Source organism: Vicugna pacos, chromosome 16 (assembly GCF_048564905.1).
Source record: "Vicugna pacos chromosome 16, VicPac4, whole genome shotgun sequence".
NCBI classification, from domain to species: domain Eukaryota; kingdom Metazoa; phylum Chordata; class Mammalia; order Artiodactyla; family Camelidae; genus Vicugna; species Vicugna pacos.
Window position 1 is genome coordinate 63,009,408 of NC_133002.1, and position 19,229 is coordinate 63,028,636.

Genomic DNA, 19,229 nt, shown 5'->3' on the forward strand with positions numbered 1-19,229 from the left:
GTTTTCCCAGCATGACCCAAAGGTGCGGAGAGCCGTGGGGCTGGTGGGCGAGGCCTGTCTTCCCAGCCTGCCCTGTGGTGCCGTCTGCTCCGACCAGCGCCTTGTGAACAGGAGGACCACGGTGGCGTTGCTTGGCGCTTGTCAGGAGAAGAGCCTCTGTGATGTCTGCCTGCCTGTGCTGCGCACGGCGGGAGCGGAGCCCGGGGAGGTGGGTGGCAGCGCCCTGCCCTGACGTGCCATGCCATCTGGGGACCTCTGGGCCCTATGGGGCGGTGGGCCTGCAGATGGACAGGGTCGAGGAGGCTCCAGGGTGTCAGTCCATCCGAGCCCCAGAGGGCCAGCAAGGGAATGGTGGGGGAGGTGAGGGAGGACATCCTAGAGGTGCGTGGGAGCCGGTGGAGGGCACTGTGCCCGGGGACCTGGGCTGACCTGGGCTGACCTGGGCAGTCCCTCTGCGCCCCGGTTTCCCCGCTGTGCCCCCACCTCCCGCTCCTCCGCTGACAGTTGGTCTCTGTCCACGTGACCTTCAGTAATCGCTCTCAGCACTCGTGTCTCGTTGGCGTCCTTCACCTGCTGTCTCCTCTCCAAGTTGCAGTGTTCGCAGTTTGTGATGTAGTGAGCTCGCCATGTGTGCTGGCCAGCACATCTTTCTCCGTCGTGTCACACTTACCATTTGTTACTTATCTTGAAACGCTCTTTAGTGTCTTGGGCTGCTGTGTGCCCTTTGCTCATCACCTCCTCTGTGCAAGTGGTGTGGTGGGAGCTGCCCTCCACACCCGGGGGAGGGGTGCGCCTTGCTGTTTGCCTCGGTCTCACTTGTGATTACACGAAGCGTTTCGGAAGGCCCCGCCCCAGGTAGAACTCTACGAGCCCCTGTCTTGAAATGGCCATCGCATCGTTTCTTGTGAGGAGAGCCTCCGTCTGTGGCTAGTGTGCCGCACAATAACGGTCGGACCCGCCTAGGCTGGCCTGTGTGCCCTGCATTTGCTGGGAGCCCTTATGGTCTTAGGGCTTCTGCTGAGGGAGCATCCGTTCTTGCCTTGGCTCTCAGTTGCAGCACTAGGGGCGGTGCTGGGGGGTCTTGTTCACAGAGAGGATGCTTGGGGGGCTCCTGGACCAGCTCGGCCACGTAACTTTCCCATGGAAAGGGAGTGGGCTTCGTGGGCGCTCCCACTGTGTTGGGGTGGGTGTGCTTGTGGCGTCTAGGGGAGAGGGGAGCCAGGTGGCGCGCAGGTCGGGTGCCCACCCCCAGCAACACAGGATGCTACTGAGATATCTCTCCCCTACGTGTGGTGGGGATGAGCCCTGGCTGGGTTCTCCCCACGTCCATGGGGCTGGGGTCCCTCACCCTCCAAGGAAGGCCAGCACGCAGGTCTGCGCTCCCCACTGTGCCGGGTGAAGGCTGGCACTGCTGCCTGCAGGTCGGCCAAGGGCCTTTGAGACAGTTTTTCAGACGTCCTGTGGGAACTGAGAACCAAGTGTCTGTGGAACCAGATTTTCTGTCCGTCATTTCCTCTCCGCCAGCAAATTCAACATTGGTTTTTTTCTCAGCAAGTTGGACTGCATTCTTTAGGTAGGTATGATGGCTATTTGTACTGGTGGCTGAAATAAAAGTTCTGTGGTGGTGGCCACACCCACTCCCAGGGAACTAGTGCTTTCCTGGACTCAGACTCAGGCAGGCGGGCTCAAGGCCTGAGTGTGGCTCCCCAGGCAGTGCCGTCAGGTGACGAGGTGGCTCAGTGATCTTTGTGGTCCAGAGGCATCCTGGGAGACTCAGCCAAGTGCATCCTGGGAGCTGTCATTTTAATGCACCCTGGGAGATGTCATCCTAGTGTAGCATCCTGGGAGATGTCTTCCTAGTCTAGCATCCTGGGAGATGTCTTCCTAGTGTAGCATCCTGGGAGATGTCTTCCTAGTGTAGCATCCTGGGAGATGTCTTCCTAGTCTAGCATCCTGGGAGATGTCATCCTAGCGTAGCATCCTGGGAGATGTCTTCCTAGCCTAGCATCCTGGCAGATGTCATCCTAGCGTAGCATCCTGGGAGATGTCTTCCTAGTCTAGCATCCTGGGAGATGTCATCCTAGCCTAGCATCCTGGGAGATGTCTTCCTAGCCTAGCATCCTGGGAGATGTCATCCTAGTCTAGCATCCTGGGAGATGTCTTCCTAGTGTAGCATCCTGGGAGATGTCTTCCTAGTGTAGCATCCTGGGAGATGTCTTCCTAGTGTAGCATCCTGGGAGATGTCATCCTAGTCTAGCATCCTGGGAGATGTCATCCTAGCCTAGCATCCTGGGAGATGTCTTCCTAGCCTAGCATCCTGGGAGATGTCATCCTAGTCTAGCATCCTGGGAGATGTCTTCCTAGTCTAGCATCCTGGGAGATGTCTTCCTAGTCTAGCATCCTGGGAGGTGTCTTCCTAGTCTAGCATCCTGGGAGATGTCTTCCTAGTCTAGCATCCTGGGAGATGTCTTCCTAGTGTAGCATCCTGGGAGATGTCTTCCTAGTGTAGCATCCTGGGAGATGTCTTCCTAGTGTAGCATCCTGGGAGATGTCTTCCTAGTCTAGCATCCTGGGAGATGTCATCCTAGCGTAGCATCCTGGGAGATGTCTTCCTAGCCTAGCATCCTGGGAGATGTCATCCTAGTGTAGCATCCTGGGAGATGTCTTCCTAGTCTAGCATCCTGGGAGATGTCTTCCTAGTGTAGCATCCTGGGAGATGTCTTCCTAGTCTAGCATCCTGGGAGGTGTCTTCCTAGTGTAGCATCCTGGGAGATGTCTTCCTAGTGTAGCATCCTGGGAGATGTCATCCTAGTGTAGCATCCTGGGAGATGTCATCCTAGCCTAGCATCCTGGGAGATGTCATCCTAGTCTAGCATCCTGGGAGATGTCTTCCTAGTCTAGCATCCTGGGAGATGTCTTCCTAGTCTAGCATCCTGGGAGGTGTCTTCCCAGTGCATCCTGGGAGATATCCTAGTGCAGCCTGGGAGATGTCTTCCTAGTCTAGCATCCTGGGAGATGTCTTCCTAGTGTAGCATCCTGGGAGATGTCTTCCTAGTGTAGCATCCTGGGAGATGTCTTCCTAGTCTAGCATCCTGGGAGATGTCTTCCTAGTCTAGCATCCTGGGAGATGTCTTCCTAGTGTAGCATCCTGGGAGATGTCTTCCTAGTGTAGCATCCTGGGAGATGTCTTCCTAGTGTAGCATCCTGGGAGATGTCATCCTAGCCTAGCATCCTGGGAGATGTCATCCTAGCCTAGCATCCTGGGAGATGTCATCCTAGTCTAGCATCCTGGGAGGTGTCTTCCTAGTGTAGCATCCTGGGAGATGTCTTCCTAGTGTAGCATCCTGGGAGATGTCATCCTAGTGTAGCATCCTGGGAGATGTCATCCTAGCCTAGCATCCTGGGAGATGTCATCCTAGTCTAGCATCCTGGGAGATGTCTTCCTAGTCTAGCATCCTGGGAGATGTCTTCCTAGTCTAGCATCCTGGGAGGTGTCTTCCCAGTGCATCCTGGGAGATATCCTAGTGCAGCCTGGGAGATGTCTTCCTAGTCTAGCATCCTGGGAGATGTCTTCCTAGTGTAGCATCCTGGGAGATGTCTTCCTAGTCTAGCATCCTGGGAGATGTCTTCCTAGTCTAGCATCCTGGGAGATGTCTTCCTAGTGTAGCATCCTGGGAGATGTCTTCCTAGCCTAGCATCCTGGGAGATGTCATCCTAGCCTAGCATCCTGGGAGATGTCATCCTAGTCTAGCATCCTGGGAGATGTCTTCCTAGTCTAGCATCCTGGGAGATGTCTTCCTAGTCTAGCATCCTGGGAGGTGTCTTCCCAGTGCATCCTGGGAGATATCCTAGTGCAGCCTGGGAGATGTCTTCCTAGTGTAGCATCCTGGGAGATGTCTTCCTAGTGTAGCATCCTGGGAGATGTCTTCCTAGTGTAGCATCCTGGGAGATGTCTTCCTAGTGTAGCATCCTGGGAGATGCCATCCTAGCCTAGCATCCTGGGAGATGTCATCCTAGCCTAGCATCCTGGGAGATGTCATCCTAGTCTAGCATCCTGGGAGATGTCATCCTAGCCTAGCATCCTGGGAGATGTCTTCCTAGCCTAGCATCCTGGGAGATGTCTTCCTAGCCTAGCATCCTGGGAGATGTCATCCTAGTCTAGCATCCTGGGAGATGTCTTCCTAGTCTAGCATCCTGGGAGATGTCTTCCTAGTCTAGCATCCTGGGAGGTGTCTTCCCAGTGCATCCTGGGAGATATCCTAGTGCAGCCTGGGAGATGTCTTCCTAGTGTGTCCTGAGAGATGCTGGCCCAGTGCCTTCTGGGAGACTTGGCCCAATGCAGTGATATTTCTTACGTGATGAGTTTTTTTTTTAATTAGTGTAATTCGTTACTTATCAAAAGACATGATTTTTGTGCTGGCTGTATGATGATGTTTTTGTGGATGCTGCACGGAACACCTGGTGTCCCCTGGACGTGTGCCCTGCAAGCCCTGTAGTGGGGACTTGGGTTTCTGAGGGTTAAGTCGTTTCTCTCCCCCGGAGGCTGCTTTGTCCTTAGGCGATTGGCGTTAGACAAATAACAAGCTGTCTAGAGAGAAGGGTATTTAAATTACATTGCTGGACTCTGGGTTGCCAAAAGGAAGCCCTCTGGGGAATCTTATATATTTGACATGCATTTGCAGTGTGTAACTGGAACCTTGAGAGAGGTTTTTGTTCAAAGCTATTGAAGAGTTTCCTGATTTTAAACCTGTTTAATCTGGAAAGAGTTGTTAGTTTTTGAGTTTTTTTTTTTTTTTCTGATAATGACTTCTTAGGAAAGTTCAGGGCAAAGACTATTTCTCTTTCATATGCCACCTTCTTCCCCCTAAGCTCTGTGATTGCTTTGCCCTGCATGGACTCAGGTTGGTCTCTCTCTTGTCTTCTGTTCTCTGGATGTTGGGGCAGGAAGCGCAGAGCACCCTTTTGCGCAGAAGAGGCTGGAGAAGGCCCGAGAGGTCAGGGGCAGCCATGGGCCCTGTCCAGCAGCCGCAGAAGCAGGCCCGACCCCATCCCTTTATCCCCAGGTCAGATCTCTTACTTCCGCCTTGAAATGCTTTGGGGCTGAGAGTCCCATTTCCCCATTTTTGCGTTAAAGAAATCTGTCATCTCGCTTTCTCTCCTTTTGAGCTGTTTTGCTTTCTGCAAAACTAACTCCTTCGCAGGGACCTGTGAGGCGAGGGCACCATCATCACTGCCCGTGGCCGCATGGCTGGCTCTGTCGGATCCGGTCCAGCCGCGAGGTCTCTGCTTGTTGCTTCTTCATCTGCCCTTGAGCGTCAGCTGTTGCTGTCTGAGGCAGGAGTGATGGAGGGCTCACTGGAGCTTTCGGGAGAAAGACTTTGTAGACTGCCTGTGCCAAGGGCTGGGTGGGGCGCTGCCGGGCAGCTGCGGCTGCATGCCACGTGGGTGGGCGGGGGCTGGCAGTGTGGCGGCCCTGGCGGGCTTGGGTCTGTCCTTCTCTGACCTGGTTCCGTGGGAGGACACAGAGAAGGCCAGCACCTTCACGTTGTGGGAGGCCAGGTAGCTCCCCAGTGTGTGGGCGTGTGTGGGTGCCAGGGACGAAGGTCAGGGTCTGTTGGGGGTCACCTTGCCGCACAGACCTCACAGCCCAGGTACCCCCAGTCCGGCCTCCCTCAAGGAGGGTTGAGTCCAAGTGCAGCGTGGAGCTGGGCTGACCGCCCACGAGTGCAGCTGCCTGCCCTCCTTGGGACGGAGAAGTGGAGAAGTGGGCCAGGCGGGGCTGTGCTTGTGCCTCCCCGTCTGCTGGGTTCCCCGCAGTGGATGCCGGTCAGCCCCTAGGGGTCTGTGCGCTGCTGAAGCAAGTGTCCGCTGCAGGGTCCAGGTCACAGCGCCCGCCCTTTTCCTCATGACGGGTCAGCCTCACGAGCCAGCAGAAGTGATGCCTTAGAAACCACCTCACTGTGACCCAGGGTCAGGCTCGGGGGGTGGGGCAGGAGCAGCCCCCTATGGCTCAGGACCTGGGGGTGGGCAGGTGGAGTGCAGGTGGGCTTCTCCCAGGGGGCCCTGAGCCTCTCCCCTTGTGGTAGTAGGGTGCAACGTCCACCTGAAGGATGTGGACAGGACTGGCTGTTGTCATTCGTAGTTGTCTGTTTTGAAATTGATTTTGTCCAATGGCCCGATGAACTGGGACTCAGCAGTTAGCATCCAGGCCCCTCAGGCTGTAGAACTGCTGAATGGTCTCACCCAGAGCTGTCTGGGCAGCCGCTAAAGTGACGGTTTAGAGAAGCTGACACCGCATTTACATGAAGCTCCTCCCCTGCAGGTGCCTCGGCCTATTAGCTGTGACGTTCACTCGGCCATGCGCGGGCTTCCCCATCAGCATAGAGTGAACGTGAACGACACCAGAAGAGTAGGAGTAACTCCAGCGAAAACAGACGAAGACCAGTTTTAAGCATTACAGATTTAGTTTAGTTCAAGTTGAGACAATTAAAAAAATCATTAATCAGATTTAATTACTTTACCTGAAACAGCTAGGGTAGTGTCCTCCTGTCTGGTTGGGCGTTTCTGCATGTTCTGTGAGTCTTAATTGTGAGCTTTGGTTTTAGGAGGTAAACGCAGAGTTTCAGAGACATCCTCGCAGAAAGCTGAGCTCGGTTCCTGGGGTGCCGTGGAGGAGACCTGGCGAGCGCCAGCGCTTTTGCTCAGGAAGGTCTGGTGCTCCCGGGGCGGTACCAGGCCGAGAGGGCGTGGGGGCTTTGCAGGTGGGGGGCGGGGCGTCCCCGGTTGTGGACGGTGGGGGACTGGTGTGGGGTACTGGAAGCCAGCTCGTGCTCTGCTTTGCTGAGGGGAGTCACTGGGCAGACTGGAGGCTGCGAGCAGCGGTGGTCCTACAGTGACTCGGGGGCTGGGGAGCCGGGGTGATGGGTCCTCTGCAGGGGCCTGGCTGCTGTGGATGGGCCAGGCCTTGACTAGATATACGGAAACAAGGAGGAGCGGCCCTGGGATGATCACCGTGCCCTGAACTTGCCCCGGACGATGGCACGGGCCTCCGGCTGACGGGGAGGGTGAGGGAGATGGGCTGAGTTTCCGACGCTGTGGACCTTGAGGGGCCTTGGCACACCGCGTGTGGGGTGTCCTGCTGCTGTGGGTGGAGGACGGGAGCACTTGGCAGGAGAGTGGGCTGGGTGCTTGGGGCCCTCGGCAGGGGCAGAGGAGGAACAAGGCCAGCTCCGGGTGTGGGTGACGTCCATGTCCGTTGTGGGTGGGGGTGCTCATCGGAGCTTTGGCTGCAGGTGCCTTTCTGGTGCTGCTGATCGGGAGGAAATGTGTTCTTGAGTTCGCTCCTGGTTGAAATGCATTATAATTGGTAACACACTGTGTCTTTGGGATTTTTATTTTGGAGAACATTTGTTTTGTGTAATTTTAAGTAAATTTATATGAACATTTAAAAATGTTACAGACGGTAATCACTGTATGTGTATGAAAGAAACGGTACAGAGTCAACTTTATTCTTTGTTGCTGTGTGTATAGAATCAGAAATCCTCAGATGCAAAGGCAGAGGGGAATTTGCTTGCGATGCCCGACTCCGGCAGTCGTTTCTTTTGATTTTTGCCTGAGGCTCCTTCCAGGTACGTTTCTTTGGCAGTTTCTACGATGATAGTTGAGTGTGTAGGTAATGGGTGCTTCGTTTTGCTTAAGTCCTCACCCAGGTGTCTCTTCTCAGACTGCAGTCACAGCGGCAGCACTGTTAAACAGAGGAGAGGGCGTGTGGAGCACGGGCCTCGTGTGCTGGGAGTGCCGGGGCCTTAGGCCGGAGGGAGGGGTTGCAGGAAGAGCTGGGGCTCTCTGTGGCCCCGGATCGCACGCCAGCTTTCCGCTGCTTCTTTTGCTCTTTGCTTAGTGGCTGATCTCCACCGTCTTGCGTGTTGACCTTCATCAGTTGGATGCCGCTGTGTCCAGTTCTGCCTGGGCATCTGACACTGCGTCTGTGCTGTGTGGCCTGGGGTGTGCGTTGTTGGGACGAGGAGGCTGTGGCCAAACGTGTGGCTGGATGCGTGCGCTCCCCCCGGCCGGCCTCCTGAGCTGCGTGGATCATGTGTCTGCCGTGGATGTCGCTCCGCGGGAGCCCTGCTGCTCTGGGGCCGTGGCGCTGGGTGCTGGGACGTGTGGTCCCTCCACCCCTCTGGGACCAGAGACTCGTGTTCACCTTTACTGCTTCTCTAAACACCAGTGGGAGCTGTTCAGCGTGCCTTGTGTCAGTGTTGCTGTCTGTTTTGGGACAGTAAATTGAACTTCCAACATGTTTTTGCAGAAAATTTCATTGAGTGTGACTTAAGAAAACATGAATACTCTCCCTTTGAATTGCAAGGTAAAACTTTTCTGAAGGTCTTTCCTGTTACATTTCTCTATTATGATCATTTTAAGAGGCTTTTAAAAATTGTTTCGTCTATTTATAAAATTAATTAAATTCCCTTATACTTTCTGAACCCTGTACATGAATGTTGCACATTTTATTTTCTTTTTAAGTAATTTACATGCCTCTGATGAGCAAACCCTTCCCCAGTGCTTGAAATACATGGATCTAATAAATTTAATAGTTAAATACAGTACAGGTTCAGATCCTTTAAACGTTAAGTACTCTTATGCCATGTGTTTTAAAATTTTCCTGTCTTTGTATCAGAAATTACATATGTAATATGAAAAACTCAGACATTTAAAATGGAACCAGAGGGACAATCCACATGTACGTCAAATTACCTTAAATATTACAACTGTTGTAGATAGTTAAACGTATCTGGTTATTCCTAAAGTTAGCTGGCTTCACTTTATCACCCTGGTTCTCAGCCCTGCAGCCCGGCGAGGTCACAGGCACACTCTGAGCAGAGCTGACACCTGTGTGGCAGGGTCTGCTCTCCCCTGAGTTTGGTGTCTGCTTTTGGCCGGAGTTAGAAGCCCGTATACTGTTCGTGGTCCCCTTGGCGGGAGACCCTGGGGGCCGGTGTCCTCTGAGTCTGCAGGTGACCCCGGTGACCGAGCCCCTCCTCCTGTCCCTTTCCTGGCTGCGTGGCATCTGCGTCCCTCTGGTGGGCCCGGCAGGCACGTCCGTGCTATTCTGTAGGAACCGTTACCAACTCCTGTAATGTGGGCAGCTTTGAAAAAGCATTTTCACCTGAGTTGAGCTGATGGACTCCTGGGTTCCTTCCAGACGTCCTTTCTGACGAGGTCGTGAGTTTTAAGTGACTGGGGGAGGTGGGGCACCACATGTGCCTCCCATCTGCCTCTGCCCGGGCAGAGGGCCGAGTTCCAGCAGCTGCAGCTTCTCTGAAGCCACGTGTGCTGCCTCCAGGCCTCACTCATAGTGTCTGTCTCCTGTGTCCAGTTGTCCCCGTGATCCTGAAGGCGCTGACCTACGAGGAGAAGCGGGGCGCCTGCAGCGTGGGCGCCAACGTCAGGGACGCCGCCTGCTACGTGTGCTGGGCCTTCGCACGTGCCTACGAGCCTCAGGAGCTGAAGCCCTTTGTGGCCGCGATTTCCAGGTAGAGTCTGGTACACGGTTCTCTGATCTCTGTGGGCTAGTGACAGCATCGTGGGATGACAATCTCCCGCCTCCTGAGATCGGAAAAGTACACCCTTTGCTTCCCTGGAGGGAGCAGCGTGGCCGGCCGAGCGCCCTGCCCTGGGCCCCTAGGAGTGCGGGGGTTCGGTTGATGTTGGCTCTGCTCTGCCTCCTGGGCTGAAGGGCCTTCCAGTGACTTAATGGGAGGTGGGGCCTCCACTTTGCTTGTAGGTTCAGTAGCCAGAGGCGGGGCTGCTTAGCACGCTGCAGCCTCCGGGCCAGTCGTGGTGCGTGACACTCACCCGGTGAGTGAGTGTCTACTGGGGAGTGGCTTTCAGCATTGTGTCAGGTCCTGGGAGCTGCCTCCCACAAGGGAGATGCCCTAAAAAGAATGGGAGACCCCCAGGTCCTAACCTGCCGCATGGCAACCCTGTCGTGGAGCCCTCGCCGCCTCGGCCGGGCGCTCTGGTTCCCCCACTGCATGCGGCCCGGAGCGTGAGCAGCCTGTGGAGGGCGTCTCTGGGGTCAGAAGAGGGCCCTCGGGCCTCGTGGCCAGCTGGTATCTCCCAATCTCGAATCAAGGTGAAGCCCGCAGAACAGCCCGAGGACTCTGATCCCTGCTCAAGGAGATAAAGTGCTTCCGCGGAAGTTGTAAAAGCACCTGCCTCCTCCTGGTCTTGTCCACCCTTGGGAGGGAGGGTGGAGCGGGAGGGCAGTGGGCTGTGGAGATGCTGTTTTGGCAGAGGCCAGGCTGCCCGGGGCCCTGCCCTCGGTGCGCCCCCTGCCCACCCACGCTCTGCCCATGCGACGTGGTTTGGCTCCGCGCAGCGCCGGGGAAGCCGCTGGCTGGCCGCTGCCCTCAGGTTCCACTCCTCGACTTTGGGAAGTTACTCCTGCAGCTGGAAGGTGGCAGCAAGCGCTGTTTCCTTACTGTTCGCAGTCTCAGGATGATGGGCCTTTATTTCTCACTTTACGTTTTTCCTTTTTTCCTTTATGACAGGACACGTGTGTCAACATCCTGTTACGCATTTAGTTAGCTGAGTCTCAGTGTTTTTCTTAATTGGTTTTTTCTTTTTTTTCGATGCTTCACTCATATTCCTTTTTCATGTATGTCTTCATATGTGGGAAATTCTAAATCATTACCTGAATTTTTTTGACCTGGAAACTTTTCAGAGAATTTTTAAGATTTATTTTAAATGGAGGTACTGGGGACTGAGCCCAGGAGGCGTGTGAGCCTAGCACGCGCTCTCCCCGCAAGCTGTGCTTCCCCCCCCCCCCCCGTTAAAGTCTTCAGGTTGGTGCTCTTGGTTCTGCTCCCCCATCAGTGCTGTGAGGGGCCAGGGCTCCGAGGACGCTGTCCAGAGCCTCGTGGCTGGCGATGCCGGGCCAGGCCCAGCTCCGCGCCTGCGGCGCTGCCTCACCCGGGCCGTGGGCGGTTTGGGGAGATGGGGCTCCTGACGGTCGTTCCCACCTGGGAGCAAAAGCGATCCTGATGGACGCCCTTTCAGTTTGGCGCTTGTGGCTGAGAGCTCCAAGGTCGCAGGGGTCTGCGCCTTTCCTTTCTCCACAGCTCTCCTCGTCCAGCCCAGCCGGAGGGGCAGGGCCGAAGGCTGGGGGGGTCGGCAGAGACCTCTGGAGCTGGGCAGGGGGGCAGGCGGCCACCCCACGCCGCCTCTGCTTGGGCAGCAGCGTCTCGTCCCTGTGGGTGTGAGCCTCTGTCACAAGACCGCGTCGCCAGCCTGGTGAGAAGCAATGGTGTGGGCGTCCCTACTGGTGCACGGCCTGGAGAGCGAGTTCTCGCGCAGGTCCTGGGCTGGGGGGGCCGCTCTTCCAGCTGCAGGCAGGAACAGGGCAATGCGGATCCCACCAGTGACTTTGCAAAGGGAGGTGTCAATCCGGGAGGAAAATCGCGGATAAATGTGAAGCGTGGCCCCTGGAGGTGTGGTGGGAGGGTCCACGTGGGCCACTGCCTGGGCGGGCTGCCTGCGAGGGGCCTTCCCCAGACTCCCACGCTTTTCATGGAGATGGTCGGGGCTCTGGCACGTCTTCAGGGGAGGAAGGGCCCCACACTGAGAGAGCTGGCTCCCATGGGAGAGGGCTTGGACGAGACAAGTGACTGTGTGGCCCCAGTGAACCGGGAGGTGGTGGGCGGGGTGGGGGAAGGGACTCACTGAAGAAACGGCACTGAGCGGAGGGACAGAGCAGCTGCGGGTGCTGGTTTGGTTCACTTGGGTCCTTTGATCTCAGGGGAGGCTGGCTCCCCGGACTTCCTGGGCATGCCCCGGTGAGCGCCAGTGAGTTCACACACACTGGAACCCCCATCCGGCAGGGGAGCCCAGGCTCCTGCTCACAGCTTTCCTGATTTCTGCTAATTAAGCCTGGCGTTTGTGCCTTGTGGAGCTCCTGCTCAGGAAGGCCCTCCTTTCCCCTGCCCCTGCGCCCGCCCCAGGACCGGACCAGCCGGTGCCCTTGGAGCTGTGCCCGGCAGCTTCTCCATCCCGTTTGGCAGGTTCTGAGGGAGGCTGTGCTCCCGCCTCCCTGGCCGTCGGGCTGCAGGCGGTGGGTGGGTGGATGAGGGTGAGTCACGGTGCCAGGTGAGCCAGCCTTGCCCAGAGTATCGGTTGGGGTGTGGCCTGCGAGGTCTGCCTTCCGTGCTTTATAATAAGTGACCGCATTTTAATTGTCAGCTTTTAAGCCCATTAATCCTGGCACATGATAAAATCTTGGTATCTTTATACTTTCACAAATTCCTCAGTCGATCCTGCAGAAGTAGACAGTTGAGGTCACCTGTAATTCTGCAAGTGGACAGAAGTGTCCATGGGGAGCAGGAGGGCGGTAGTGATGGTGAGGAGGCAGGACCGGCCGGCCGCCCGCCTTTCCCGGAGGGACCTGGAGGATGTCCTCTCACCTCACCGTGTGGGTGTGTGCACCTCCCTGTTTCGTAAATACCAGAAAGGAAGTTTGGGGTAAATTTAATCATGGTTTAGGTTTGTGTCAGTTGACCTTGAAAGCCTGTTTTTCCCAAGAGTTCTGCGCAAGGTGATGGAACAGTTACTTTGTGGAAGGGGCTTCCTGAGAAGCCAGGTGTAATTAGGAACAATGAGACACAAAGGTGAAGCCGTCAAGAGCGGTTGTGTGTTGTCTAGAAAATGCCTCTCACCAGTAATCAGGAACTAATTTGCAAGAAGAAGAGGGAAAAAAACTAGCCCTGTTGCCAGCGTGTGCGTTGGTGTTGCCTTCTAGCGATTTCCTCACCTGAAACTCTGCTGTAAGCGAGCTCCTGTTGACATCAGCCCTGCGGGGCCCCTCCCTCGCCGGGGGCTGTGCCCGCCTGGGCCTTGCGGAGCGAGCCTAACCAGCAGGGCCGCGTGGGCAGCGCCTGGGGATTGGCTCCCAGATCGCTTCCTTGAGGGCAAGGTTGTCCTGAAAAATCAGGAAGTGGCAGGCATTGCTCAGAGCTATGTCTTGTTCCCACTCGGTGCTTCTTGATGGCACACTTGAGAGGGAAGATGACCTTTCTGTTTTCCAAGGAGAGTTAAGTGGCGGTTCCTGACCAGAAGGCCCCCGCCTGCCCACCTGGTCAATGTCCCACCGGCTTCCCTGTGACTTCAGAGTGTCTCAGCATCGTGCCAGCTGGTGTGGCCTTGATGCTCATGACTTAGGGGAGGAAATTCAGCCGCAGGCGGTTCTTACTCCAGAAACAGTGTGATCTGCAACTTTCAAACAATGTGGCTGGGTAATAAATGATTAGTCTGATATTTTACAAAGTTGTTGACGTTGAAAAGACAGGATTACTGTCACTGAAGATAAAAACAGTGAATCTTGTTTTCTGTTGCTATAAAATATTACACAAACTGACAAATACAGACTTTGGGGTGAGATCTGCTCTTTGTTGAACCTGCTGAAAGCCAGGTGCCTGCAGCTCGGAGCAGGTCCAGGCACGCAGCTCCCTGACTCGGACAGGAAAGAAAGTCCCTTTCTGTTTGACACAGACCATCTCTCTGTGTTGGGAAATCCTGGTGAAGTATCGCCTGAGTTCCTGCAGCGAAAGCAGACAGGCAGACACCTGAGAGCTCCAGCGCCAAGAGCTGTGGTGTGGCCGGCATGGTCGCCGCTGGTCTGTAGCGAAATGAAAGCGTGCGACTCAAGCTCAGCCCCGTCCCGCGGAGGAAAGCTTCCCAGCACGGGGGGACCTTGAGGGCCCCAGGGGACACTCATGTTTATCGTTAACCAATATTGTCATGCTTGCTTTTGTCTGAAACATACTGGTATTTCTAGATAAGCCAGTTTTGTTCTGAAAGTGAGATTAAAATAACTTTTTTTTTTTTACTGAATCCAAATAAAAACATCATTAAAAACCTGTCACGTTCACAGGTATATGCACAGTGGATTTGTTGAATTAAGTTGAGTCTATTTGATTAAGAGCTGTGCTTTTTAAGTGGTTTTGTTATATTTGTCCTACTGGGTCCCGTGAAGTTTGGTAAAATATGCATAACGCAGTAAATACTTCAAGCCGTTCGCTCATGACTGCAAGAGCAGCCTGACTGAGGTGCAGGGCCCATGGGTGGCGCCCTGTGATCGGTCCCTTTCCTGTGCGTGTCCAAGTCAGGTGACCTCACCCCAAGGTCCCTGCGAGCCGGGGTGTGCCCATATGCCCAGAGGCAGGTTGGGCGCTCCATCGCAGTGATTTATGCTCAGTGTCACTCTGGGGCTCCCACGATGCCATCTCTGGGAGCCCCTGCTGGGTGGCCAGTGGCCACAAGAACTGAGGGCTATGGGCTGAGCCTAACCTCACCACGGGTCAGGTCCTATAGGCCCCCGAGGCCGAACAGAGAGGTGCCTGCGGGTGCACGTGGCATAGCTTACGTTATCCTGTGACGGGCCTCGCTGTGGGGCGCTGAATGTGGCTGGGTCCCTCTGGTAACTCACGATGCCTGTTGGGGGCGGCACAGACGCCAGGAGGTGTGGAAAAGAAGGCAGTGGATGGAGCCCCTGCCCTGTGGGGCCTCCTGTGGTTTTCGGGGAGGACTGGGAAGGCAGTGACAATCACATGGCAAAGCTGGGGAGGACCCCACAGCACAGGCGTTTGCTAATGTTTTGGCTCAGTCATGGCGTAAACGTGCGGGCTTGAAGCCACGCTGTCTCCGTCCGTTCGGACCTGTGCTGCGCGTGGACGTGGACTTGGCTTCGTGGCCTTGGCCACGCTGGGAAGAGCAGGGCTGCGACTCAGCTCTGCTAGCCCGGGGCAGGGCCACAGTGTCCACAGCCGAGGGGACTGGGGGCCGGGGCTCAAGATCGGGCTGAAGAGTTGTTTAAACCGATGCCTAAGTTTGCAGTGACCTTGAAGGGGTTGTGGCCAGCCTCTAGGATGGTAGGTGATTTAAATTTCTTCTCTATATTTGTTCCAGTCTCTCCTCATTAATCATTGTTCCATAATTTAAAAACTGTAGTTTAGGCCAAACAGATTAACTGGAAATTTCAAGAATTCAGTGTAAACTGTGAAATTTTGGTAGTATTGGCTGGACCCAGAGTCAGTGAAGATACGTGTCTACACTTTTCTTACATCAGATTTAAAGGGAAGCAGATTCTTGGTTCATGTCTTTTCCTCGAATACGTATGATCTTACGGATGGAAAAATAGGCTCTGATCAATGTGTAAGCATAACACTTACATCTCCACCAACTATGAGAATGTATTTAGAAAAACACCAAGTATGTTTTTGCCAAGAGCAGTAGTTATACAATTTCTAGTTCTGGAAAGATCACAGTAGTAGGCGTCCTGCTCTGTTTAATGATTTCTGAGATTTTGTTAACGAAAGCCGTTGTGGTGTTGAAATGGAACCGGTTAATCTTTAAATCGTCCTGCGACAGTCGCGTATTTCCTTTAGTGTGGAGTACTTTCTGAAATCTCTTTGGCGATAGTTTGTAGTTTGATAAAGACCTGAGAGAGGGTCAGGGAATAATTTTCTGTTAATAGAGTTTTGCCAGTATTGCTTTCAGCTCCAGCTCGTAAAAGGAGCCGTGACAGAAGAGGGTCCCAGACACTGACACTGGATCTTTAAAAAATCTTCAGATATTTAGTTGGTTTTCAAAAAATCCTTTACGTTTGATTCACCTTTAGACTCAAAGAATTTCCCAAATGGTGGAGAAGTTCCCTTAAAACCCTTCACCAGCTCCCCGACTGTTGGCCTCTCAGACGAGACTGCGAGGGGCAGGGATCGGACCGCGGCGGCTGCTCGGCCCTGTGCGCTCGGGGTTGCACTGGGGCGCGTCCCAGGTGACTGCGGGCCACGTTGGCCTTGATCGCCAGGTCGAGGTCTGGACATGTTTTCTTTAACAGATAAGTGTTCGGGGTGCCCTGACACTGTGCAGCCATCCAGTTTCCCCGCACAGCGCCTGTCGGGCCCCGTGCGAGGCCGCGGCCCCTCCGAGCTTCTCCCACGGGGAGAAGTGTCCGTTTAGCCGTTCCCTTCCATCGGTGCAGACTCGGGGATGTTCCTCTTGCTCCTGGGTGTCACCGATGGTTATTTTTTTGCTCCGGTCGCTCTGCCTCTGGTTGTCGGGCTGTTTCAGGTTGGCTCCCGTGTCGTTTTAATGCTGTTTCAGCTCCAGCACTACATGCCCAGGCTCTTCCTTTCCCCTCTGCCCTGGCCCTGGAGGCAGCCACTTCCAGGAGGCTGTGTTCCTCTCAGTGGAGAGAAGTAGTTAGGATCAAGGCCTGGATTCCACTCACACTCCGTATCCACTGCACCCGCGCGTCCGTGTGGACGCCCTCCCGGCCGTATGGACACCCTCCTGCCCATGTGGACGCCCTTCTGGCCGTGTGGACGCCCTCCTCCCATCCGTGTGGACACCTGCGCTGCAGCCTCGTGCCTGTGGGCGGTGTTCAGAGCTGCTAGCCCTCCCCATGAGCAGCACAGTGGCCCCCGGAGGAGAGTTCCCGTCCTCGGCCACCACGTGTGGTGTCTCTGTCACGCAAGCGCGTTCCCTCTGCCATCCCGGGGCCCCACTTCCTGGTAGTCTCTTTAATTTGCCTGCGGGGAAATTCAGCCTTGTTGTGGACAGTTGTGTGGATTTGACGGTTTCGTAGACCTGGGGTCCACACCTTCAGTACCGAACCCCCAGAATCCTCCTTTCACCCTTTGTGGTCAGCCACCCCCGAGCCCTGGCCACCACCAGGCTGCTTTTGGTCCCAGAGCATTGCCATCTCTGCGGCATCTGGGAGCAGGCGCCACGTGCTGGCTGCCTTCACCTGGCACACTGCATGTGGGCTGGTCCACGTGTCCACGCAGATCAGTGGCTCACTGGTTCTCACCATCTGGGAGCATCTCAGCATTTGGGCGGGGGCGGAGGGGACGCATCTCACCTGGGTCTTGCTGGGCTGGAACCAGGGTGTCCTGGCCTGGCTTCTTCCAGGGGCCCCAGGGGAGAGTCCCATTTCTCCCTTTTCCAGTGTCTGGAGGCGCCGCCACGTTCCTTGGCCAGTGGCCCTTCCTGCAGCTCCACAGCTGGCAGCTTCCGCTGAGTCCTCCTCGAGCTGCTGCTCTGGGTCTCTCGTGCCCCCTGCTCCCACTTCCCAGGGCATTTGTGCCGGCAGCGCTTGACCAGGGTGATCTCATGACCTTAGCTGCGTCTGCCTCTTGACTCCTTTTGCAAGGTTGTGCAGTGCGGTCACTGGTTCGGGGGCTTAGCGCCTGGACGGTTTTGGGAGGGGGCGTCAGTCTGCCCGACAGACAGGTGCGGCTGGGGGAGCTGGAGGGTGCGGACGTGACAGTGGAGTGTCCCGGGGTCCGGGGTCTGCCGGGAGGAAGGGCTCAGGCTGCAGAGGCGGGAGCACAGCGTCCCTTCCAGGTGACCCCTGTGTGTCTGAGGTGCCCCTTGGCGAACGTTTCCTCTGTGGGCTGATAGATGCAGAAGGGCAAGTCACACTCGGGCCCAGCGCTGCGTCTCCGCTGTTTTCTGTTGTCGCCTGGGCCTCTGGTTTGTCGCCAACAACAGAGGGGGATGGTCCAGGAGTGGGGGTTTCGATGAGGCTGGTGCACAGTGTGGCTGGGGACCCCTTCTTCCGGGCGTGGGTGTGGCTTGGCCTTGGTGGGGCAGCGGGGGACCTCAGCCGCTTTCTCCGCCTGGCCAGCCGCCTCTGGGCAGGTGAGGGGTGGGTGCCCCTGCTGGTCTCCTGGGCTCCACTGGCCGCCCGCATGCTTCTCCGTGCACATTGGATGTCCTTCCCTGATGTGGCCGCCTTGTCTCCTGGGCGCTGCTTCCGTCCGAGCCCCAGAGCGCCCGAGATGGTCCTGTCCTGCAGGGCCTGAGGGCCTGGCTGGCCCTGCGGTGCGCCTCCCACGGTCCCCGGTGCCGAGCTGCTCACGGCTCGCCCTGCGTGTCCAGCGCGTGGAAGGGTCCCGTGGCTTCCACATCCAGGGCCTGTGCGGATTTCCGCGAATTAATCGCTGTCTCTCTCTCTCACAGCGCTCTGGTGCTTGCCGCCGTGTTTGACCGGAACGTGAGCTGCAGGAGAGCAGCCTCTGTAAGTCCTCGTGTTTGTTCCTTTCCTTGAGGTGTGAGTGGCTCCCTGGGGGGGGGGGGCTGGGCCCCAGGGAGGGGTGTGGGCTGCAGCCTGTGAAGGGCAGGGCAGGTCGAGTCCCCCTCCCCGCGAGGATGCAGAGGAGTCCAGAGCAGTCAGACTGAAGGCCCCACGTGGGCTGTGAGGACAGCTGGCCCACCCACGCAGCAGGAGGGGCAGCCCCGGCCTGACAGACGGGCCTCACCTGGCCCGCAGACGCGAAGGCCGAAGGCAGGCTTCCCGGCGCCCAGAGAGGGGCGGACGCACGTGTTCAGGGCTTGGTGGTGGAAGGTGGGGCAGGCGGCTGACCTCTCGGGGCCTGGGCGTCCGGGTAGAGGTTGTGTGAGTTAGTGGGGCGGGAGTGGGTCTCTGTCGGAGGAGACTGAAGAGTCAGTTGCTTTGTGATCACTTGTCGAACGGCAGTTACGATTTGTGTGCTTGTCTGTGTCTTGTGAAAAACGAGTGGCAAAGGAGGGTCCGAGGTGTCAGTGGGTGCAGCTCAGAAGTCTGGCTGTGAAGAGGTGCTGTGGACTGTATGCCTGGCTAGGTCAGAGGGCGTGGATTCGGTGGCAGACGTGATGTCAGGACACACAGGTGCGCTCAGACCGCTGAGGTGGGACGTGGGGCATCAGTGTCATGTTGGGTGGGCCCCAGGGCCTTCCTGCCCAGAGGGGAGGGCTTCCGCACAGGCTGGGAGGGCTGGGGGCCGTGGCTGACAGCTGGCCCGTGTGAGCGGTTAGTGAGGTCAGCTGCAGGGGATCCCAGCACAAGGGGCTGAGCCTGTGGGCCCTTGTCTCCCTCCTCCGTGAGGGGAGCGCGGCGGGGCGGCCCGGCCTGGACGGCAGCGTCGTGGTCACCACTGTGTCTTGGCCCCGCCATCCTCAGGCCGGTTGGGCACTCCTGCTCGACACGCTTCCCGGGGCCCCAGCACCGCCTGTGGAACATGGACCCCCAGATCCCGGCCCTCTCACGTGGACCCTCGCGTCCTGGTCCCCGAGCGTGTGTGTGTGCACGTGTGTGTGTGTGTCTGATCTGCTCACAGGGTCCCGTCATCGGGCCTGGGGAAGAGCTCACTTCCCTTCCACTCCCGGAGCCTTCGTGTCTCTCTGGT

At 56.5% G+C, this 19,229-nt stretch overlaps 1 protein-coding gene across 4 annotated transcripts in view; it reads left to right on the forward strand.

Annotated features, from left to right (window-relative positions):
- Positions 1-19,229, forward strand: part of TBCD (tubulin folding cofactor D) — a 124,640-nt gene that overhangs the window by 60,738 nt on the left and 44,673 nt on the right. For 3 of the 4 annotated variants that reach the window (XM_072939947.1, XM_072939950.1, XM_072939949.1), the window contains 2 exons: positions 9,380-9,536; positions 18,025-18,082. In XM_072939947.1, the coding sequence (XP_072796048.1) occupies positions 9,380-9,536; positions 18,025-18,082 (215 nt within the window). The remainder of the gene's footprint in view (positions 1-9,379; positions 9,537-18,024; positions 18,083-19,229) is intronic. The other variant, XM_072939948.1, reaches the window with a different exon arrangement.